This window comes from Anomaloglossus baeobatrachus, chromosome 3 (genome assembly GCF_048569485.1).
Source record: "Anomaloglossus baeobatrachus isolate aAnoBae1 chromosome 3, aAnoBae1.hap1, whole genome shotgun sequence".
Classification (NCBI taxonomy): domain Eukaryota; kingdom Metazoa; phylum Chordata; class Amphibia; order Anura; family Aromobatidae; genus Anomaloglossus; species Anomaloglossus baeobatrachus.
This window is the reverse complement of record NC_134355.1, coordinates 162,250,545-162,275,915: the sequence shown is the minus strand read 5'-3', so window position 1 is coordinate 162,275,915 and position 25,371 is coordinate 162,250,545. Positions and strand designations below refer to the sequence as shown.

The 25,371-nt window shown below is 44.7% G+C and overlaps 1 protein-coding gene across 1 annotated transcript in view; it reads right to left on the bottom strand.

The window, feature by feature from the left end:
- The window catches only part of ESR1 (estrogen receptor 1), a 250,285-nt gene that overhangs the window by 133,783 nt on the left and 91,131 nt on the right, over positions 1 to 25,371 (bottom strand). Inside the window, exon 2 of the mRNA XM_075338163.1 lies at positions 15,730 to 15,920. Within this exon, the coding sequence (XP_075194278.1) occupies positions 15,730 to 15,920 (191 nt within the window). The remainder of the gene's footprint in view (positions 1 to 15,729; positions 15,921 to 25,371) is intronic.

Below are 25,371 nucleotides of genomic sequence, written 5' to 3'. Positions count from 1 at the left end.
CACCGCAGCTTAAAAAAGGTCTGCTTCAGAGCGCAGCTGAAAAGCTGAGTTCTGAAGCGCCTCACAATGTCTGTCATTCACTAATCTCTGTCAGTCGGTCACTATCTCTGTCCCTCTCTCTCTGTCCATGTCAGTCTATCCCTCTTACCCCCTCTCTCATATACTCACCGATCCCCGGCTCTGCACGGCATTCACACTGCTCTGGCGGCTTTTACTGTTTTGAAAAAGCCGGCCGCCCATTAAACAATCTCGTATTCCCTGCTTACCCCGCCCACCGGCGCCTATAATTGGTTACAGTGAGACACGCCCCCCACGCTGAGTGACAGGTGTCACACTGCACCCAATCACAGCAGCCGGTGGGCGTGTCTATACTGTGTAGTAAAATAAATAATTAAATAATTAAAAAAAACGGCGCGCGGTCCCCCCTAATTTTAAAACCAGCCAGATAAAGCCATACGGCTGAAGGCTGGTATTCTGTCATACAGGCAGTCCTTAATGCATACATGGCTGTTTGCTCCTTATATATAGGTCCAAGCGGCCTTGCTGTAATATGATTTCTTTTCCTGAGGAAGGAGACGGATGTCTCTGAAACGCGTAGGAACTATCCAATAAAAAGGAAATCTTTTAATTTACACGCATCAGTGGTTTTCAGCGCGGCATAAACCCGGTCTTTTCTTCTACCTGTGTGATACAAAGGGTCATGGAGCGTGTGAGGTTAATCCCCGCCCCCTGTCGCCGGCAGGATGCAGCGATCCGCGCACATATTAGCTGTTTTTAACAGCTGACGTGTGTGCCTGCATGATCCGAGTGGAATCGCATTCCACCCGGAACATTTAACCCCTTACATCTCGCTGCCAAAGTCTGGCAGTGAGATGTATATGCGCGCGGCCATGATTTTCACTTACCGCCGCCCCCACCGGAAGTCACGTGCGTGATCACGTGACTTTCGGTGGTTGCCATGGTAGCCCAGGGTCATGTGATGACGCCTGTAGCTAACATGACTCACTTCCTCTCAATGCCGGAATACAGCCGGCATTGAAAGTAAAGCACCGTATCTGCAGTTCTCAGCTCTGTAGCTGAGATCTGCAGATAGTGCAGAGCGATCGGATTGCTGATCGCTATAGCCCCCTAGGTGGAATAAGTAAAATAAAAAAAAAAAAAAGTAAAAAAAAGTTTAAAAAAATAAAAAAAAAAACAAAAAACCTAAAAGTTCAAATCACCCCCCTTTCGTCCCATTGAAAATTAAAGGGTTAAAAAAATAAAAAATATACACATATTTGGTATTTCCGCGTTCACAAACACCTGATCTATCAAAATATAAAATCAATTAATCTCATCAGTAAACGGCGTAGTGGCAAAAAAATTCCAAACGCCAAAATTATGTTTTTTGGTTGCCACAAGTTTTGCGAAAAATGCAATAACAGGCGATAAAAATGTAGCATCTGCGCAAAAATGGTACCATTAGAAACGTCAGATCGATATGCAAAAAAATAAGCTGTCACTGAGCCATAGATCCCAAAAAATGAGAATGCTACGGGTTTCAGAAAATGTCGTAAAACGTGCGCCCCTTTTATTGGACAAACTTGTGATTTTTTATTAATCCCTTAGATACAAGTAAATCTATACATGTTTAGTGTCTACAAACTCACAACGACCTCAGGCATCATACCCACACATCAGTTTTACCATATAGTGAACACAGTGAATAAAATATCCCAAAAACTATTGTGCGATCACACTTTTTTTGCAATTTTTCCACACTTGGAATTTTTTTGCTGTTTTCCAGTAAACTATATGGTAAAACTTATGCTTTCATTTAAAAGTACAACTCATCCTGCAAAAAACAAGCCCTCATATGGCAAGATTGACGGAAAAAAAAAAAGTTACGGCTCTCGGAAGAAGGGGAGCAAAGAACAAAAATGCAAAAACTGAAAGTGCCCGGGGGCTGAAGGGGTTAAAATTACTAAAAAACAAGGAAATACAATTTCAAAATTGCCTTAAAATAAATAAACATTACAAATCCACAAATTACATGGACATATCTGATATTCCTGTAATCGTAACAACTCGTACAATACAGTGATATGGTGTAAAAAATATGGAGTGATTGATTTTTTTCTCCATTAAACCCATGAAAAAAGTAATAAAAACTCAACTGACCACCTGAGTATGGAGGACTTTCAGGAGCTCCACAACAGCAGAGCAAGAAAGAGAGGAGACATTACAAAATGGCCACCACCATGTGTCAGCGGGAATCAAGCTGTGACACATGGGGAGTGTGCAAGAGATGGCAGACACCATTATCCAAAGGTCCTTTCTTGCAGGAAGCTCCAAAGAGAATAGAAGGGGTAAGAAGATGACAACAGAAAGAGGCATCGCGATCAAATCCAAGCTCCCAATTCCTCACCATGGCTCCCTACTGGATATGGCCCACTACTTAGGAAAAACAGGGTTGACCAGTCAGGGAATTGCAGTTCACCCTGGGAAAGGTATGCTGGAGGAGCTCTTACTGATTGGGGATACTTCTTTGGTGTCAGTAATGAACCCACCCCTCCTATGATAAAAATGGTTCCATTCTTCCTCTAATGATGAAACATCATGGACAGATCCCCACTCCATGCCTCATTCTACATCTTCTTTATGGATGGAAGATTCTCCAAGGTGGTTTATAGGATCACTTTGGGGTGACTCCACCTTCATCCATCCACAGGGTTCTTAGCAGCTTCAGAATCACTATGTTGGGGAATGCAACCATATCTGGGCCTACAAGAGCATCTCCAACTATCTTTATATTATCTGCAGGGAAAGGATGCCCCTACTGTCTAAGTCCAATGTTCATTATAACTCAGCCTTAGAAATCCAACAGTGATTTGAAGGTGTACTGCCTCTTACATCAGGTTCTGAAGTGCACATAGATAATGACAGGCCAACATTCCTGGCTGAATTAAGAATACTCCAATACATAACTATTAGGAGCGATTTTTCTACTGTGGTCACTGTGGTCAACCTGGTAGTGACTGAATGCAAAGAAGAATCAGCACAATTTCACTCTGAACTTTCCTCATTTACAATCAGGGTGGATGTACTGTCCCATATTTAAGAAACCAACATACATATCTTGCAAACTCTAAAGGACACTTTATAACAACAGTCAGTACAGCTCTACTCACTCCAGCATATGATATATGATTGAGAGAACATAAATGGGAGCTATCACCTACAGATTTAAGGTCTAACCACCAAATGGTTTCACTGGACTTTTCTGTCCTCCCCATCATGTAGGAATATAATGAGATGGACCCATAGAATGAGCACTGTTGCAAACTATCAAAATCATTCAATAACGCACTATTAATTTTTATATCCGTTGGTGACACAAACATTCTGAGATTGTCTGAGTTTTTCTTACAATGCTAAAACTAAACTATTCCCTTTATTTCTGTTCTTTTTATTTCTGTTACTCATCATACATGTATACTTAAATTTAGGAAAATAAGGGTATGTGGAGTATATACTTTTGTTGTGACATTTAGCTTGTATATTTGATATATATGAATATTGAGGTGCCTTTGTTCTTCTGTTTGATTTTTTTTATACTCTATTTATTGTATATTTTCTTTGGAAAATTCAATAAAGCAAAAGATATTATGCACCCTAAAATGCTACTAATAGGAATGAGTGAACCTGATTCGTAAAGTTCAGGGTTCGTTCTGACATCGGATGTCCAGGTCTTGAACTCTACCACAGACTTTTTGAAAAAGTCTGTGTTCGAGTTCGGGTGCTGTTTATATGCTAATAAAGTTTGTTGAACAGCTGCAGCGCAGTCAATCAACAATCTTTATTGCATGTACAAGATGCCTGTTTGCTGCTGTGAACAATGAAGAAAAAAATGAAATGGGTTCCTGCCTATTTTTGATAACCAGTGCAGGTAAAGCAGACAACTGTGAGCTACAACCTTGAGCTGTCTGCTTTAACTTGATTGGTTAAAATAGAGGAGAGCACATGCTGATTTTTTAAAATTGTTTAAATAAATAATAGAGCTCAGCGGACCCAAATTTAAAAGTTTGGTGTTCGTTCTGAACACAGAGTTTACTAAATAATCAGCGTTCAAGTTTGGAGTTCGGCTGCTTAATGTATTCAAACCACGCAAGCAACTGTCACTGTGCTTGGGTACTCTCAGCGTTTGATCCAGTACAAGCCACTTGGAAGTATTTTAATGGCTCTCACTGGGGGTAAAATCTGCGTTATTGGATGTAGTGTGTACAAAAGAATAAATTAAAAACCCCACCCTCTCTCTCCCGTGAGTGTTTGTTTATGGCTGGCTGTATGTGGCCATAATGCCGAACTGCCAAATCAGTGACTTCCAATGATGTTCAGGTCAATTTCGGGTCCAGAACAGAACTTTATCTTAAATCTGGCTGCACCCGCCGAAGCCAAAATTCTATGGGTCCACTCATCTCTATAAATAAAAGACGGCATGGAACCCCCCCTATTTTTGATAACTAGTCAATGGAAAGCAGACAGCTGTTGGCTGGTATTATCAGGCAGGCTTAATTATTTGACCCTTCTCAGCCTAAAAATAGCAGTCCATTAAATGCGCCAATTCTCGCATTTTGCTCTGCTCTTCCCAATTACCCAATTAGGGTAATAATTTTGGGGTTGATGTCAGCTGTGAATTGATAACTGGCATTACGCCAGGGGTTAGTAATGGATAGGCATCTATCAGACACCCCATTAGTAACCCAACAATTGTAAAGTTAAAAAAAACAGTCAGGAAAAATATAGTTTATTTACATAACGAATTCCCCACACTCCCTCGTTTAGCAATTTATTAATTAAAAATAAATCCTCGAAGTTCAGACATAATCCAATGGTGTAATGTCCCATGACTCCCATCAATTCCTATGAAGCTTCGTTCTGAGAAAGTTCTCAAAACGAGGCTCCATAAGTCGCTACTAGGTCAGGGGCAGACCTAGAATTTCTCACAAGCGTTTTAGTGGTAATGATGTAATTTTGATGGGCCAAAGATATAACATTCAATGAAACACCTGTAGGTTCAAAATTCTCACGGCACCCCTAGATTAATTCATTGAGTAGTTACAAAATGGGGTCACTTGCAAGGGAATTTAGTTTGGCACCACAGGGATTCTTCCTTCCAAAAGCCAAACGGCTCTTTTTCCTTTTCTGATCCCTGTTCTGTGCTCAAGAAGTGTTGTACAGCCACATATGAAGTTCTAGCATGTTCAGGTGAGATGTGGGTTATTTTCTCCTATTATTCCTTGTGAAAATGATACATTTAGGGATAAAGTAATATTTTCCTGGAAAAAAACATAATTTTTAATTTTCATGTCCCAAAGTTAGACAGTTTGTAAAGAATCTGTGGGTTTAAAATTTCCTCCACACACTTTAAGAATTCTTTGAGGAGTATAGGTTACCAAATGGGATTTCTGCTGTTTTGGTACTTCTGTTCTGCAAATACGACATTTTGTCTGCAATCTATTCCTGAGAAATCAAATAGTAATTCTTACCCTCCAAGACACACTGTGTGTCCAAACAACAGTTGTTGACCACATATACAGTTAGGTCCAGAAATATTTGGACAGTGACACAATTTTCGCGAGTTGGGCTCTGCATGCCACCACATTGGATTTGAAATGAAACCTCTACAACAGAATTCAAGTGCAGATTGTAACATTTAATTTGAAGGTTTGAACAAAAATATCTGATAGAAATTGTAGGAATTGTACACATTTCTTTACAAACACTCCACATTTTAGGAGGTCAAAAGTAATTGGACAAATAAACCAAACCCAAAAATAAAATTTTTATTTTCAATATTTTGTTGCGAATCCTTTGGAGGCAATCACTGCCTTAAGTCTGGAACCCATGGATATCACCAAACGCTGGGTTTCCTCCTTCTTAATGCTTTGCCAGGCCTTTACAGCCGCAGCCTTCAGGTCTTGCTTGTTTGTGGGTCTTTCCGTCTTAAGTCTGGATTTGAGCAAGTGAAATGCATGCTCAATTGGGTTAAGATCTGGTGATTGACTTGGCCATTGCAGAATGTTCCACTTTTTTGCACTCATGAACTCCTGGGTAGCTTTGGCTGTATGCTTGGGGTCATTGTCCATCTGTACTATGAAGCGCCGTCCGATCAACTTTGCGGCATTTGGCTGAATCTGGGCTGAAAGTATATCCCGGTACACTTCAGAATTCATCCGGCTACTCTTGTCTGCTGTTATGTCATCAATAAACACAAGTGACCCAGTGCCATTGAAAGCCATGCATGCCCATGCCATCACGTTGCCTCCACCATGTTTTACAGAGGATGTGGTGTGCCTTGGATCATGTGCCATTCCCTTTCTTCTCCAAACTTTTTTCTTCCCATCATTCTATTACAGGTTAATCTTGGTCTCATCTGTCCATAGAATACTTTTCCAGAACTGAGCTGGCTTCATGAGGTGTTTTTCAGCAAATTTAACTCTGGCCTGTCTATTTTTGGAATTGATGAATGGTTTGCATCTAGATGTGAACCCTTTGTATTTACTTTCATGGAGTCTTCTCTTTACTGTTGACTTAGAGACAGATACAGCTACTTCACTGAGAGTGTTCTGGACTTCAGTTGATGTTGTGAACGGGTTCTTCTTCACCAAAGAAAGTATGCGGCGATCATCCACCACTGTTGTCATCCGTGGACGCCCAGGCCTTTTTGAGTTCCCAAGCTTACCAGTCAATTCCTTTTTTCTCAGAATGTACCCGACTGTTGATTTTGCTACTCCAAGCATGTCTGCTATCTCTCTGATGGATTTTTTCTTTTTTTTCAGCCTCAGGATGTTCTGCTTCACCTCAATTTAGAGTTCCTTAGACCGCATGTTGTCTGGTCACAGCAACAGCTTCCAAATGCAAAACCACACACCTGTAATCAACCCCAGACCTTTTAACTACTTCATTGATTACAGGTTAACGAGGGAGACGCCTTCAGAGTTAATTGCAGCCCTTAGAGTCCCTTGTCCAATTACTTTTGGTCCCTTGAAAAAGAGGAGGCTATGCATTACAGAGTTATGATTCCTAAACCCTTTCTCCGATTTGGATGTGAAAACTCTCATATTGCAGCTGGGAGTGTGCACTTTCAGCCCATATTATATATATAATTGTATTTCTGAACATGTTTTTGTAAACAGCTAAAATAACAAAACTTGTGTCACTGTCCAAATATTTCTGGACCTAACTGTAGCATATTTCCTCATTCTGAATAAATTTATTTTAAAACAAATTTTGGGGTTCATATTCTCTTATTACCTTTTGTTAAAGTGAAAAATTTGAGGCTATATATTGTTTTAGCGTAAAAAAAGTAATTTTTTATTATTTTTATGTTACTTTACATTAATTCCTGTGAAGCACCTGAAGGGGTAATACATTTGAATTAAAAAAACTGTTGGTTTTCCAATATATAGGACCCTCAAAATTACGTCAAAATTGAATAGGTCCCTAAAAATAAAAATAAAAAAGATTTTTAAATTTACTTGAAAAAAAATGAAAAATTGCTACCAAATTTTACCCCTCTATGTCTTAACAAAATAAAAGGACATTTGAAAAGTGATGCTGACGTAAAGTGGAAATGTTGTTTATTAACTAGACTTTTTGACTTGAGACTTTTAGCATTCAAAGTTTGAATATTGTAAATTTTTCAAAATTTCCAGCAAATTTCAGATATCCTCATTTAAAAATGCAAAACATTTTTACCTAAATTTGCCACTAACATAAAGTATAATGTGTGAGGAGAAGATAATTTCAAAATTACTGGGAAACGTTGAAGCAGTCGAGAGAATGCTACATTATGTGACACAAGTCAGACTTTAAAAATAAGGATTGGTCATTATGGCCAATTTTGTCTTCATCTTCAAGGGGTTAAAATAATTCAGGAAGTCATAAAACCTAATCAGATCTCATTTTTTATTACATTAAGCCTTGGAGTTTCAGAGAAAACATAGTTTATCAATCTATATTTGAAACATACATGACTGCTGTTACCACACACTGACTGTGGTTCGGGCAGCATGAATCTAGTGATAGGTTGCCTTAAAGTTACCATACTTTTTCAGACTATAAGACTATAAAATAGGGTGGCATGTTATAGTTTTAATGTTCTAGGATCCCTAGGGCGAAGGCAACATCGGTTGAGTGGGGTCCCAGGAGGTAGGAGCAGGGTCGCCACTGCAGGAAGCCAGTGGTGGCAGGAGTGGGATGATCATGTGTGTTCCTCATTAAAGGGAAATTAATACTCACTGCTCCCCATTCCCATAATCCCGCCCACCTCCCAGCATTAAGTTCAGTGATAGTAAAGGACGGTGAAGATTTTTACTATCATTAATGCTAATGCTGAGACTTGGGTGGGATTATGGGCGTGGGAAGCAGTGAATATTCATTTTGGATTAATATTTGCTTGCCCAACAGTGGTTGTGAATGGGGCTGCATGACATTGACGTCATGCACTGCCTGTCGCTTACACTCCAAAGTCAGTCGCTGGCATCAGAAGAAGACGCCGCATGTCAGGAAAGCAGAGGGAAGGTGAGCAGAATTGTTTATTTATCATTTATGCTAAAAAAAGTCACATAATGAGAGGCATATATACCAAGGATGGGCGCAAGATGAGAGGCATATACACTGTGTGCAGAATTATTAGGCAAATGACTATTTTGATCACATGATACTTTTTATACATGTTGTTCTACCACAAGATGTATAGGCTTGAGAGACAACTATCAACTAAGTAAATCAGGTGACGTGCATCTCTGTAATGAGGAGGGGTGTGGTGTAATGACATTGTGCCGCCCCGTGCTTGGCTTCAACCGAGCCACTCGAATCCGGGCTCGCTGGTGGGTGGCTCGAGCGTCTCCGGACCCGGGGCCCCTGCGATCACTCCGATCTAAAATGGGGGTTGGCGGTTTTGGGACGTAGGTGTACGGCTGGAGCCGTGTTTTAAGTTCGTGACGCCACCCATGGGATGTGGTGAAGGTGGACACCACCGCTTCAGTTACGGGGCACCCGGGAGAGATGGTATGCAGCAAGTTGTTAACCCCTCCGTGGGCAGGGATGGTGGCCCCAGGACCTGTTGGGGGTGCTTTGGCGGTGCAGGGAGCTGGGCGGCCGGAGGGCACTGGTGTACTCACTATTAGAATGAAACACTCGAGTCTCTGGTAAACCAAGATGATGGTGGTCGGTGCGCGCAGCTGGCTGCAGTCGGGATCCCCCACCCGGTTGGTGGTCTCTGCCTTTCTCCTGCACCTGTTTGAATTGTTTTGCTGCCTGCACTTGCATCAGGAGTCCGCTCCCCGGCTTGTGGATGTCGGAAGAGCCCATTTGCTCGCAGACGCTGGCCCGTGGGATCTCTGAGCCTTGGCGGTGGCTTTCTATCCCCCTCGTTGGGCTGTTGTCTTCTATGAGGGACTTTGGGTGGGAAAGGACCTAAAGTCCAGACCGCAATCAGTTAATTAACTCAGTCCAGTAGTATCTAGACCTCGTTTCAGGGTCTAAGTACGCCCTCTTGTGCTCCGGTTTCCGAGTCGGTTCCCCGGGTCGGTACCGGCTGGCCACTACCCTGTCCCGGTCCACCACGGTTACACTGAGCCGTCTTACCAGCTCCTGCAGGCAGAGGCCTTCGTATGCCTCCTAGCCAAAGGTGCCCGGGCTCAAACCCTGGCACCTGTCAGTCTGTCACAGGCCTGTCACACAGGCCTGACCTCCTCACTCCACTCTCAAACTGAATTCTCTGTGAACTGAATTGTGTTTCCTGCCTTAGGCTCTCTGAACTCCTCGGTGGGCATGCCAACCGCCTGGCTCCATCCCCCTGGTGTGTCCATCAAGACCTGAGGGAGGTGACTAGGGTTTTATGTGGTTGGCTGGTGTTACCTAGTTAGGGACTGGTGTAATGCGGGGCCCTATCTGTGACTACCTGGCTAGTCCAGGGAGTCACATCAACACCCTATATAAGGGGTGCTTAATTATTAGGCAACTTCCTTTCCTTTGGCAAAATGGGTCAGAAGAGAGATTTGACAGGCTCTGAAAAGTCCACAATTGTGAGATGTCTTGCAGACGGATGCAGCTTTCTTGAAATTGCCAAACATTTGAAGCGTGATCACCGAACAATCAAGCGTTTCATGGCAAATAGCCAACAGGGTCGCAAGAAGCATGTTGGGCAAAAAAGGTGCAAAATAACTGCCCATGAATTGAGGAAAATCAAGCATGAAGCTGCCAAGATGCCATTTGCCACCAGTTTGGCCATATTTCAGAGCTGCAACATTACTGAAGTATCAAAAAGCACAAGGTGTGACATACTCAGGGACACGGCCAAGGTAAAGAAGGCTGAAAAACGACCACCTCTGAGCAAGAAACATAAGATAAAATGTCAAGACTGGGCCAAGAAATATCTTAAGTCTGATTTTTCAATGGTTTTATGGACTGATGAAATGAGAGTGACTCTTGATGGGCCAGATAGATGGGCCAGAGGCTGTATCAGTAAAGGGCAGAGAGCTCCACTCCGACTGAGACGCCAGCAAGGTGGAGGTGGGGTACTGATATGGGCTGGTATCATCGAAGATGAACTTTTGGGACCTTTTCGGGTTGAGGATGGCGTGAGCTGAACTCCTAGACCTACTGCCAGTTTCTGGAAGACAACTTCTTCAAGTAGTGGTACAGGAAGAAGTCGTTATCGTTCAGGAAAAACATGATTTTCATGCAGGACAATGCTCCATCACATGCATCCAACTACTCCACAGCGTTTCTGGCCAGTAAAGGTCTAAAAGAGGAAAAAATAATGACATGGCCCCCTTATTCACCTGATATGAACCCCATTGAGAACCTGTAGTCCCTCTTAAAATGTGAGATCTACAAGGAGGGAAAACAGTACACCAGTCGGAACAGTGTCTGGGAGTCTGTGGTGGTTGCTGCACCCAATGTTGATCGTAAACAGATCAAGCAACTGACAGAATCTATGGATGGTAGGCTGTTGAGTGTCATCATAAAGAAAGGTGGCTATATCGGTCACTAATATTTGGGGTTTTGTTTTTTCATGTCAGTGTAATAACCTGCAGGTAACGGGATACGCAAGGACTGCACGGAACCACGGGGGTTAATCAATGCAAATTTAATAATGTATTGCACAACACAGGTGGAGGAATAGTGCGGGAAAGGAGGGGGAAGAAAAGCGGGAATGTGCACAGCAGTAGATATAATGCAATATACATACAACCACTTTGAATAACTTGTCAAGGGTGGGAAGCCTCAGATTGTACTCCCAAAAGCAAAACACAGAAATCCTTATTAAACAAAAAAACGCAGAGTCCTTGTTATCTTACTCGTATAACACAGTGCAGTCTTTTCCTATCTGTCCCTAACTAAAAGTAGTGTGCACACTTAACTGCAGGTTTCAGCGTGGGGTACCTCGTCACCGCTGGGGCCCGTATTCCGCTGGCAGACACCTCTAAAGTTCAGTCTTTGTCCCGGGTCTGTAACTTGCACGTGCTGCCTGGCTCCTCGCTCCACATCCAGCCTCTTTGGATCTGTAATTTTGTAATTTGCACGTGCTGCCTGGCTCCTCGCTCCACATCCAGCCTCTTTGGATCTGTGTCTTGGGGGAGACACCACGCAACACTCTGAGGTACTTGGACCTCGGAAAAACAGGGCAGACTCAGGCCTTCTATCTTACAGCCCACTCCACACACTCCTCTCTGCCAAAAACACAGCCACATGTAGACTCCTCCTCCTCCTGTTCCAGACTCAATCTAGTCACTTGAGCAGCAGGTGGCAGCATAACACAAGGAAGTCCACCAAACAGTCTTTTAACCTATATATATATATATATATATATATATATATACATATAAATGTTAACAGGTCTTACATTTCCCCCCCTCTTTAACCTCGGCCGTCCCGGCCGATACACTCCTGAGGCACTCTGCAAAGGGGCACACGGTGGCAAATCCTGCCCTGCTTCACAACCTGTTGCTTGGGAGCCAATGTCGTAAAACAGGATTCAGTGACAGAACACACAAATTCATCTGCCAAGTACCGATCAGGGGGAATACCAGCATTAGCCCGCTCAGTCCGGCGTGGCACCACAGCTAACTCGCCAGACGTCGGCGCCGTATCAGGGAGTACAGTATTCTCGTCCCCATCTCTGCAGATTAGTGACTCCTGCTCTGCAGGGGTGGCACCTGTGTCTTGAACGGATGGGGGTGTGGATCTCTCCCAGTCTGTTGGGTTGGTCGGGGCCCGCCATACACTCTCTCAAGAATCTTCACCACCTGCTCTAACGTCTTTCGTTCACTCTCAGGGCGCAATAAAATAGTCTCTTGAGCATGGCCTTCAAGGGCAATCAACAATATCTCCCCTTGATTTTCTGCAGTCACTCCTGCTACTCTCAACATGCCCCTCACTCTCTGCGCCCAGTCATGGAGAGGTACATTGCTGCCAGTAAATTTTGGTATATGGGTCAGCATAGCCCCCAGGGACAGCTGCCTTGCTGGTATTCCCCCATCAGGTTGTATTAGAACACCTCCATCAGCGAAACCCCCCTGTCCGTCCATTGTTCCGTACCAGCCTGCGTATCCTGCCGACTACGCCAAATGTAATAACCTGCAGGTAACGGGATACGCAAGGACTGCACGGAACCACGGGGGTTAATCAATGCAAATTTAATAATGTATTGCACAACACAGGTGGAGGAATAGTGCGGGAAAGGAGGGGGAAGAAAAGCGGGAATGTGCACAGCAGTAGATATAATGCAATATACATACAACCACTTTGAATAACTTGTCAAGGGTGGGAAGCCTCAGATTGTACTCCCAAAAGCAAAACACAGAAATCCTTATTAAACAAAAAAACGCAGAGTCCTTGTTATCTTACTCGTATAACACAGTGCAGTCTTTTCCTATCTGTCCCTAACTAAAAGTAGTGTGCACACTTAACTGCAGGTTTCAGCGTGGGGTACCTCGTCACCGCTGGGGCCCGTATTCCGCTGGCAGACACCTCTAAAGTTCAGTCTTTGTCCCGGGTCTGTAACTTGCACGTGCTGCCTGGCTCCTCGCTCCACATCCAGCCTCTTTGGATCTGTAATTTTGTAATTTGCACGTGCTGCCTGGCTCCTCGCTCCACATCCAGCCTCTTTGGATCTGTGTCTTGGGGGAGACACCACGCAACACTCTGAGGTACTTGGACCTCGGAAAAACAGGGCAGACTCAGGCCTTCTATCTTACAGCCCACTCCACACACTCCTCTCTGCCAAAAACACAGCCACATGTAGACTCCTCCTCCTCCTGTTCCAGACTCAATCTAGTCACTTGAGCAGCAGGTGGCAGCATAACACAAGGAAGTCCACCAAACAGTCTTTTAACCTATATATATATATATATATATATATATATATATATATACATATAAATGTTAACAGGTCTTACATCAGAAATGTTTATTTCTAAATTTTGTCAGTTATATTGGTTTACCTGGTGAAAATAAACAAGTGAGATGGGAATATATTTGTTTTTTATTAAGTTGCCTAATATTTCTGCACAGTAATAGTTACCTGCAAAAACAGATATCCTCCTAAGATAGCCAAATCTAAAAAAAAACACGCCAACTTCCAAAAATATTAAGCTTTGATATTTATGAGTCTTTTGGGTTGATTGAGAACATAGTTGTTGATCAATAAAAAAAATCCTCTAAAATACAACTTGCCTAATAATTCTGCAACCGATGGATATACGAGTATGGGAGACATACATACCAGCATGGGCTCAGGATGAAGGAAATATATACCAGTATGGGCCACATATCTGCCAAGATGGGGAACACAGATACAAGGAAAGGGCACAGGATCCCCCATATTATTGGCAGCAGTAGATCCCCCTTATAAAAGTGCATCGTGACAAAATTTTTTGCTTCAAATTTTTTTTCCTATTTTCCTCTTCTAAAACATAGGTGCCTCTCATGGTCCAATACATTTTATAATGCGAAAAACACAGTAAGAAGGAAACGGTATTTTGATATATTTGTAATTTGTATATTTGCTATGGAGCTTGGCAAATCTTTACTGAGTTTGGTGGTTCCATGTGTTTCTTTATACTGCTGTCAAAAATATAAAGTTGATTAGCTAAAAATTATTATATTCATTAAAAAAAAACCCATCATGTAAAGATGTGACCGTGAGATTAAGAAATTGTTGAAATGAAGAGAGGAGAGCAAGGAGGAAGGAGTAAAGGGCCATTTACACGCTGCGACATCGCTAACGATATATCGTCAGGGTCACGGTGTTTGTGAAGCACCTCCGGCGTCGTTAGCGACATCGCAGCGTGTAACACGTATGAGCGACCTTAAACGATCGCAAAAGAGGCAAAAATCGTTGGTATGTGAGACGTCGTTCACTTACCAAAAATCGTTGCCTATTCAGCAGCGAGGTTGGTTGTCGTACCTGCGGCAGCACACATCGCTATGTGTGACACCTCAGGAACGAGCAACAACCTCGTACCTGCGGCCAGCCGCAATGAGGAAGGAAGGATGTGGGCGGGATGTTCGTCCCGCTCATCTCCGCCCCTCCGCTTCTATTGGACGGCTGCCATGTGACGTCGCTGTGATGCTGCACGTACCACCCCCTTAGAAAGGAGGCGGTTTGCCAGCCAGAGCAACATCGCAGGGAAGGTAAGTCCATGTGACAGGTGTAAGCGATGTTGTGTGCCACGGGCAGTGATTTGCCCGTGACGCACAACCGACGGGGGCGGGTACACTCGCTAGCGATATCAGTACCGATATCACAGCATGTAAAGTATCCTTAAGGGGTACTTTGCACGCTGCGACATCGCAAGCCGATGCTGCGATGTCGAGCGCGATAGTCCCCGCCCCCGTCGCAGCAGCGATGCCACGCCAGCTTCACATGCACTCACCTGCCCTGCGACGTCGCTCTGGCCGGCGATCCGCCTTCTTCCTAAGGGGGCGGGTTGTGCGGCGTCACAGCGATGTCACACGGCAGGCGGCCAATAGAAGCGGAGGGGCGGAGATGAGCATGATGTAAACATCCCGCCCACCTCCTTCCTTTCGCATTGCAGCCGGGACGCCGGTAGGAGATGTTTCTCGCTCCTGCGGCTTCATACACAGTGATGTGTGCGGCCGCAGGAACGAGAAAGAACATCGTATCTGTCGCTGCACCGGCATTATGGAAATGTCGGACCCTACACCGATGATACGATAACGACGCTTTTGCGCTCGTTAATTGTATTGAAAAGGATTTGCACACTACGATATCTACTGCGACGCCGGATGTGCGTCACTTTCGATTTGACCCCACCGACATCGCACCTGCGATGTCGTAGTGTGCAAAGCCCGGCTAAGAATTGTGTCTGTATTATGCTGTGCAGGTTGGATATGGTGTGACATGTCACAGCTCTGAATACAGTACCCCAATGGCAAAATTATCTGCTACTTGGTAATTACACAAGAAGAGCAGCTCAAGAGCATAAACTGTTCTATAATCAAATAAAATCGATTGGAAAAGATAAAAAACTGTTCAATACCTTGTATACTTCTAATTCAAGGACAGAAACTCTACTATACCTTGTATACCACTATTACCAGATCAGAAATAAATCCTATTGTAACTTGTATATCTCTATTACTAGGGCAGAAAGAAACCTTACTATAAATGTAATACTTCAAATATTATCGCAGATATAAACTGTACTATACCTTGTATACTTCTTTTGAAGAAAGCTTTGCAGCCTTCACATGACCACACTCCATAGTGATATCCAGATGCATAGTCACTGCATACTGCACAATATCGTGTTTCTTTGCTGGACTCCATTGGAGGTGTTCCCTTATCGGTAGAAGCAGATATTCGTTCTCTTCCGCTTTGGCGTCTGTTGTCTGAACCTGACCTGCAAATATTGAACAGAAATGAAAATTACTATACAGACGACTAAAAAATAACAATAATGAAACTTCAATGTGGTATAACTAATTATACAAAACATGAAGAAGCCAAAGAGACAATCTGTCAGTAGGATCAAACTTACTAAACGGTCTATATGGACATTTAAGTAATTGGAAGCTGAATAAAATAATATCTTGAGATCTGCGATCTGTTGTCTCATTCCAGAGAAATCCATGTTTTTCTTATATGGAAATGAGCAGTTTCAGGCTATGGGCCAGACACTGACCTGCATGAGATTCTGTCTCCAGGGCTTATTTGAAATAGAAGGAGTGAGACATGTAACTAACACAGAACAGTTAGATTGAACCTTGTTTTCTCACAGGCACATTAGCAGCTGCAGCTCTCACAGCTCTGCTGTATTGTAACAATATTGCAACACTGTCTGCCTGTGAGATAGAGGCTGAAGCTGAGAGGAACCTGCAGATGTGTCAGTTAAAATCACAGCTCTGCAGATCAGGAGAGGAAAAAGGGGCCATCACATATTACACTGGCAATGTCTCCTATTGAAAATAAGCTCTGGAGACAGATTCTCATGCAGATCAGTGTCCGGCCCATAGACTGGAACAGTTCATTCACATGTTAGAAAAATGAAGATTTCTCTGGAATAAAATATCGAATTGTAGATATGAATGTATTGTTTTACTCAGATTCCTATTGTGGCGCCCCTGAGGTGTCAGGTGCCACAGGGTATTGCATCCAGCAACCGGACGAAGTGCTAACCCCAGGATTCCTGGAAGACCAGTGCCAGTAAATACCATTCAAACACACACATCCATGCCCTTTTTCCCCAGACTGGTTAATAGGCTAAAGACGGATCTGATGGATGGCCACCTATTGGTCGGGACTTATCCAATCCACTAGTCAGACACCTGGGAGGAGGAGGGACTAGTCAATGCAGTGGACAGAGACATACATCTTGTCAGATAGATAGATAGACAGTCAGTCAGACAGTCTGTGGACGGTCAGTCAGAAGTCGACGCTCCGCCAGAGAGTGTAAAGTGACTTGTTGGGCTAAAAGAGTACGGTTGCCAGGGAGAGTATGGTATGAGTACTCACTGGACCGAACACCGGCAGAGAGCCTTAGTTCAGGAAGACGCTTCAAGCTCGCCTGATAAATCTTCCCGGTGAGGGAATCATCAAGGTTCCTCACCAACGTTAGTGTCCGGGGCACAGCAGCACAGAGGGAACTCGGGAACGGGGACAGAGGTCACAAGAGAGATTCAAGCTGCCTGCCATACAGGCCAGGACTGTGACAACAGGAGGGGACCCCATAACGCTTCAGACCACGGGGACCCACCAGCTACAGACGAGTGCATGGAAGTAAAGTTCACTAGGTGACTACACCGGCACTGGGAACAAGGGAATACTGGATTACCTGAGGCCCATATTGGTAGAGACAAGCACCAGCCGGCTTGCAGCTACTCAGAACCAGTGAGTAAAGCACAAGTTATACCGCAGCCCCTGTGTTGTCTGAATTCTTCCTACACCTCTGCATCACCAACTTTCACCATACTACAACCACAATTATTCTTCCCTGGGACTTCGCAAGTAGAGCTGAGGGCCATAACATTCAAGCTGCTTATTACCATCAGTCTCAGCAGTGAGAGACTTTGCTTTCCCCACATAGCCACATACTACTGCAAGTGGCGTCACGAAAAACGCTTTATTTTTCCCTTTTATTTTTCCCTCTTTTTTAAGTGACCACCAGGGTCACGGAATCGGGCACCGGCCACCCCGTGACACGTCCCTGTTACTCAAGGCCCAGGACTGAGTACCCCAAGGCCCTGGGTTGCGTCACTATGAACTGCATGCCTACATAGACGGCTTAGGAGGGTTGATCTTACTGACAGATTTCCTTTAAAGGATTTTTTTTTTTTTTTTTTTAAGAATAAGTTGTTTTAGTGTGTTTAAAGTTAAAATTAATAAAACTTACAAATATAGTTTAATTAAGTAATCTTCCCCAATGTTAAGATGTTGGAATCAGTCCTGGGAGCTGCAGTACAGTCTTAGGGGTAATTTGTGCACTACGACATCGCAAGCCGATGCTTGCGATGCCGAGCACGATAGTCCCCGCCCCCGTCGCAGCAGCGATATCTTGTGATAGCTGCCGTAGCGAACATTATCGCTACGGCAGCTTCACATGCACATACCTGCCCTGCGACGTTGCTCTGGCCGGCGATCCGCCTTCTTCCTAAGGGGGCAGGTCATGCGGCGTCACAGCGACGTCACATGGCAGGCGGCCAATAGAAGCGGAGGGGCGGAGATGAGCGGGACGTAAACATCCCGCCCACCTCCGTCCTTCCGCATAGCCGTTGTGAGCCACGGTGACGCAGGTACACTGATGTTCCTCGATCCTGCGGCTTCTCACACAGCGATGTGTGCTGCCGCAGGGGAACGAGGAACAACATCGTACCGTCGCTGCACTGCAGCGAAATTATGAAAATGTCGGTCACTACACCGATGATACGATTACGACGCTTTTGCGCTCGTTAATCGAATCAAAAAGGATTCACATACTCCGATGTCGACAGCGACGCCGGATGTGCGTCACTTTCGATTTGACCCCACCGACATCGCACACTTGCTGTTATCCCACCTCATATGAGACTGTATCCTTGTATCCGTTTGCTATCTGCCTGTCTGTGAAGCCATATCATCTGAGTTTGTTATCACCATCATGGCCATGTACCTTCTTGAATGCTGAATAAGTAAAAAGTCCATCTATTTTACTGTGGAACACACCTGCTGACTTTCCTGTTTTTCCTGCACCAACTTCAAGGGGCATGCCATTGACCAACTAGCTGACAGGGAAAACAATAATGTCAGCATAAATCTGTGCAAACCCACAGCCACATGCTTTTCACTGTCACCGGAGTGCCAGGACATGGCACGACCACCAACACCTGCGACACGTGTTAGTGGATCCGACCCATGCCCAGTGTCCTGAGTACATTGTGCTCTGTAAGTCACGCATGTGGCACTAAAGGGTATTTTTAGCCTTGTTTAACCTCATAAATTAATAATTTAAAAAAAACGGCATGGGATCCCCTCTACTTTTGATAACCAGCAAAGGTAAAGCAGGCAGCTGTGGGCTGGTATTATCAGGCTGAGAAGGACCATAATTATTTGGCCATTCCCAAACTAAAAATAACAGGTTATAAAAAATATAGGTGACCCCACGTTATTTTATATAATAAAACTATAACTAAATAAATAATTTATTTATTTAGTTCCCAGCAGCGACCTATGAGTAATATATGCATCTAGGCGTCTTCCTCATCCATTTCAGCAATTTTCATGTCCTCCTAGCCCTCATGTTAGGGTGTTCTGGAAAAATGCTTGCCATTGACTTCCATTATACTCGTTACGCGAGTCGTGTCAGTCCAAGTGTCCGACCAGCTTGAATTGAATACCGAGCACTCGAGAATTTTAGTGCTCACTCATCACTAATTATGATATAGTCACAATATGACTTTTAAATAGTAATGTATGTAAATAGGAAGTAAGGCAGCTTTCACACTTGCGTTGTTTTGCATCAGTCACAATACATCGCCTTGAGGAACTACGGTATCCTGCAAAATATTTTGCAGGATTCCATTTTTTCCCCATAGACTTGTATGGACGACGGATTGCATCTGATGGCCTTGCGTTGCATCCGCCGCGTGACGGATCAGTCGTAGAACGACTGACCGTTGGGCGGCAGGAACGCAGCATATAACTTTTTTGAGCGGCGGAATCCTTTTGTTTTCACTGCGTATGCTCATCTCTTGTGTTTAATCATTGAAATCAATGTCTCTCTCTCGGCGGCCGAATGATCAGCTGATTGGCCGGCGGCGGCTTTTGTGAATGATCAGCTGATTGGCCGGCGGCGGCTTTTGTGAATGATCAGATGATTGCCCGGCGGCCGGACACCGGGTGATCAGCTGATTGTTCACAATAGCCAGCCACCAGTAAAACATTAAAAAAAAAACTACAGATCTTTTTTTGCAGCATCAGTCACATCAGTTATGCCCCTATCTGCAACACATCCGTTGCATCAGTCACACAACAGATTGCAACTGATGCAAAACAACGCAAGTGTGAAAGCAGCCTAAGCAGAAAATAACAAGACACATAAAGAGCTTGGATAAAAATTTAGCTTGATAGCAATTGATATGTTGGGGGTCATTCATCTTAAATAGTACAAGGAAAAGTAGAGCAGTTCTGCTGAATCATGACAGTGTGTGATGTACGCACTTCCACAATTCCCCTGTATTCTCCATGTGAGGGTGGACAGTCATGTGTTTGTGATTTGAATACTTTTGGTCACTTGCAGACTAGACTCCTGTGCTTCTCTCAATGCTCTTCTATTGAAGTTTAGTTAGAACATGACTGCAATTATGCAAATCACATACAATTGGTTATACCACTGCCCCCCACAGGTAATAAAGGGGGATCATGATAGTATCCAAATCGCACACTGTAATGATTCGGAAGTCTGCAGTCAAATACTGGCTGGATAGTGACTGGAGACTTTCCATTTCAGCCGGGACAACCCTTTTAATATGATAGATAATCCCATGTTATTTATATAGCTTAGTTAATATAAATTTCTATACTATATTTTGCTGAAATAACAGACAACTTTCCTTTTCCCATTTAACTTTTCATTATTTTTTCTATCTTTTTTTTTACTATTTTGAATGGAGAATGAAGAAATGAGTTATGTGACTTCACTACTGTTTCTGAGGGAGTGATACATTCTTCTGAAAGTTTAGTGTTTTTAATCTATGTTTCAGATTTTGTCATGAGTGGGAGCAGCCAACTGTGAAAGGTGCAGTTCTCATTAATACACCTCACACATCATTAAGTAAAGGCCCTATCTACTAAAGTGATTTCAAGCAGCATCTGGTTTACAATCATGAGCGATATCATTCAAAATAGCTGGAGTGGAGTGCCAAGACTTATTCTAGAAATAAAACCAAGTCTATTCACATGTCTTTATATATCAAAATATTGTATCTATTCTTTTACCTATGCATATACCCACTGTCCCAGCCATGTCATTAACACGAATATATAATTCGGACAAATGCAATGCAAGAAAATCTCGCATTGCACTAGGACCAATGTTAATCAAAGAGTGAGAGCAGATGGTTAGCTTTTTCCCATCCAGATTCTAAGTGAGAGAAAAGTCGCAGCATGCCGCGATTGTCAGCGACAGCCATGTCATTCACACCCATACAAGTCTATTAGTGAGAGCAAAACATCGGACTGCACTCGGATGACATTCGAGTGCAGTGCACTACGCATCAGCTGACAATGGAGAAAATGGGGAGATTAATCCCTTCCTCTCTTCCGCAGTTCCCTCCCTCTCCTCTGCAGCTGTGATCCGAGCACAGGATCGGATTACAGTTACATGACAGTCAGCTCACTCTGGCAGCAGAGCAGAAGCTGAGGCCCATTAGCATATCGCATCTGATGCACTCGCGTTGGATGCCATACCATTGTGTGAATCCAGCTTAATACTGTATATGTCCTCCTATGCCGCTAAAACAGCTCTAGGCAAGACATGGAGCGAGCAAGACCTTGGAGGGTATGCTGTGATATCTGGTACCAAAATATTAGTAGCAGGTTAAGTCCTGCTAAATTCAAGGTAATGGTCTCCAAGGAACAAACTTGTTTTTCTTGCACATCAAAGGTCAAAGCTGTGATTTCTGATTCTGACATGTAGCTCAAATCACTCTTAGACATTTTTGTAGTCTGCATACTATCTTGCTGAAATAAACACCGATGCTATGCAAACTATTACTTGGTTTTCAAAAATGGTAGGTAGTTGGTACATGTGAAAATAACACCAACGTGAATGTCTGGGACCAATGATTTTCAGGAGAACGTTTTCCAAAGCATCACATGTTCTCCCTTGGTGTTTCTTCTTCCTATTTGAGTGCCAGCTCACTTGTATGTAAAAGATCAGACCAGGCCACCATCTTCAATTACTCCATTGTTCAGGTGTAATGTTCATATAGTTCATATACCAAATATAGGGGTGCACAGGGGTCACTATGAGGACTCTGTTCAGTGTGGAACTACCCAACCACATAGGCAGCAAGCTCGGATGACTGTGTGTTCTAACAACTTCCTATCATAACCAGTATGAAAGGGTTTGTGCTCAGTTTAGAAAATGTTGGACTGATGAGAGGATGAATGATAAGATTATTGGGGATATGACTAATGGGACCTCCACTAATCTCTAGATTAATGTATATATATATATATATATATATATATATGAGAGAGAGAGAGAGAGAGAGAGAGTGGAAGTGTCATTAATTGACCTCCACTCTATTCAGATGGGTCTATTCAGAGTCACCTCCTCCTGCTTGACTGAGAGCTCCTTTGGCTGAAGTAATACAATATAGAGGCTGTCAATCAAGTAGGAGAAAGCAGTGCTGGGTGAGGAATAGAGCTGGAGTGACAGAGACTTCAGATCTACATTAGCCTCATTAACATATTAATGAAAACTCTTATTTTTCAGTAACAGAGAGAATGGCTATGTAAAGCTGTAGTGCAGAGCTTCTGAGTTTGATTTGAGACAGTATTTTTAGAAGTTTGGATGGCCTGTAAGTATTTTGGGGTCTGTATTTATTATGTGGTCTTGGCTGAGTTATGTATACATTTTGGGGTCTATTTATTATGTGGTCTTGGTTGAGTTATGTATACATTTTGGACTATTTTTGGAATGAAAGGAAATTTGTCAGCAGGTTTTTGGTGCCGCATAATTTAGGCAAAAAGATTCTAAATCCAACAATGTATCCCTTAGATTACTGGGTGCAGCGATTCTGACACAATCAGAGTTTTTAGTTTTAGCCATCTAACAAAGCTGAGAGAGCTGTCCCACTCCTACCAGTCTCTCAATAGGAATTATACATTGACAGCGAGGGGTTACTCAAAGGAGGAGGTGCGCAGACTGCTGTGTGTGTGTGATATTGTAGTTTGAGCAATGATAATTATTAGGTGATAAAGCCTTAGTTTAAATAAACAAAAACATACACAGACAACAGAGGCATTGATGTATGACGCCCTGGACCCCCAGGGGTCACAGTACACTAACATCACACACACCCCCTTCCCCTGGGTAGGTGACACCAGTCAATCAAATCCTTGTTGCCACCCTCCAGGCTTGATGTCCACACCAGGTGGGGCGGAGCCAGGCAGTCAGTCCCGGAAGTGACCCAAGAGAGTCCCGGCCCCGGCAGTCCGCCCGGCCACGGAAGTAGTGGAAGCTGCCAGCAGGAGGGCCCAGCAGGTGAGGCCTGTCATCCCTGAACCCCACGCCTCGGCTGAAGCAGCGCCGGGTTGCCGCTGTAAGGCAGCATCCCAGGCCGCATCACCGCAGGACTTCCCAGCGAAGGTATCGGTCGTAGCCGGTACGGGGGAGATCCGGCAGCGCACAGCAGGGGTACGCAGGTGCCCCCTTTTGGGATCGGCAGCTGAGCCAGCTGGGCCGCGAGATTGCCGCCAGGGAGCAGCAAAGAGCTGAAGTGGTGGCCCGCACAATCCGGGAAAAAGACAGTCTCCGGAACGCCACCTACCGGGTGCGGGGCCCGATCTACGAGGGCCAGGTCAGGCGGCTCAATCCCCAGCGAGGATATGGGTTCATTTACGAGCCGGGCCTGGAGGCCGAAATCTTTGTGGCTCGCAGAGACGTGAACTCCCATCTCCCAATGGGCCACGCTGGCCGTGACCTGCAACCGGGTGACATGGTGACGTACACCCGGCACTGCGGGGAGAGGGGCTGGTTCACCCTTGATGTGAAGGAGAGAGAAAGCCGCAGTATCCCGAGGTGGCCCCAGTCCCCAACCGTACCGTCCGGATGTGGAGCTGGAGGAGTATGAGGAAGGCGACCTCAAGTAAGGCAGCGGACCCCCGTTGCAGCAGAACTGTTGTCCCCCGTTGGGACCCTAAGTTGTGTTTTTCTTCAGGCAGCGCTGAGCTGTGAAGTGCTCGTCCCAGTTGGGACTACTGATGGTCCCCTTTGTCACCGTTAACCCCTAAAAGCCCCCTCCCACATGAGAAATCATGAACATGGCCGAGAACTCGCAGGCCACCCACAAACTGGTGGGCTTGTAAATATTTCCAGGCTGGAGTTCCGTTAACTGCCTCCGGAGAGGCAGGTTGGAGGAAGGACCCGCAGCAGAGCAGGCTGGGGTCCGGTCACCACCAGGAACGGTGACCATCCTCCGGGGTCAGGGGTCCCTCTGGACATGGGGCCCCCTGAATGACAACCGGGTGCGAGACACCGTACCCATTGCTGCTTGGGTGACCTGAACCAGGTTCCTGTTTCCGGACTGGGGAAAAGGGGTGCTGCCCGCTTCTTAGGGGCAGCATCAAGGTTTAGGTTGTTTGGGAGGGAAAGCGGAAGAACTGGGACCCGTCCGTTGTTATTAAAAATGTTTTATTACCGTTTGCAATGTTTGAAGTAATGCACCTCCCTTAAGGGAAGATCTAAAAAAAAAATATGCATACCATTTGTTTGTTTTCCTGTTATTTATATTTTTCAGAAAATAAAACTGGTGATGGACGGGCAGTCCACGGACAGTCTGCATTTAACCAAGGGGGAGTGTGACGCCCTGGACCCCCAGGGGTCATAGTACACTAACATCACACACACACACCCCTTCCCCTGGGTAGGTGACACCAGTCAATCAAATCCTTGTTGCCACCCTCCAGGCTTGATGTCCACACCAGGTGGGGCGGAGCTAGGCAGTTGACCCCGCCCACCGAGGAGTTTACAGGCCTGGAGGTGGGAAAAGACAGAAGAATTTGGGATAGGCAGTGAAAGAGAGGAGTGAAAACTGTTGGTGTCTGGGTTGGAGCTCAGGCACGTTCAGCAAGGTCGGCAGACGGTGGTGGCCGTCTGCAGGAGTTGGTGTAGATCAGCGGAACCGTAGGACCGGGGTCGAGCGGTGGCCTGCCGGTACCAAACCGGGGAGCAGATTGAAGCCAAGCACCAAGGCAGGATACTCAGACCCCGACTAGGCTAGGAGCCGCCGAAAAGGTCGAATTATCTGATTGTGGTCTGGACCTCAGGTGTTCATTCCCACCTAAGTCCCGTCAGAAGGCAACAGCCCAACCTGTCCGGATAAGTGCCACCGCCAAGGGCCAGAGATCCAAGGGCCAGCGCCTGCGGGCAAACGGGCTCTCCCGACACATACATGCCGGGGAGCGAGCTACCCGCGGGAAGCCATAGGAGTCAAATACACTTACACAGGTGCAGGAAAACGACAGCCACCATCAACCCGTCCGGGGAGAGTGAGAACACTGCAGCCGGCTGTGGGCCCTATCCATCCAGCCATTTGGTTACCAGAGACTCTGTCCTTCTGTGTCTGAGTGAGTACAACAGTGCCATCCGG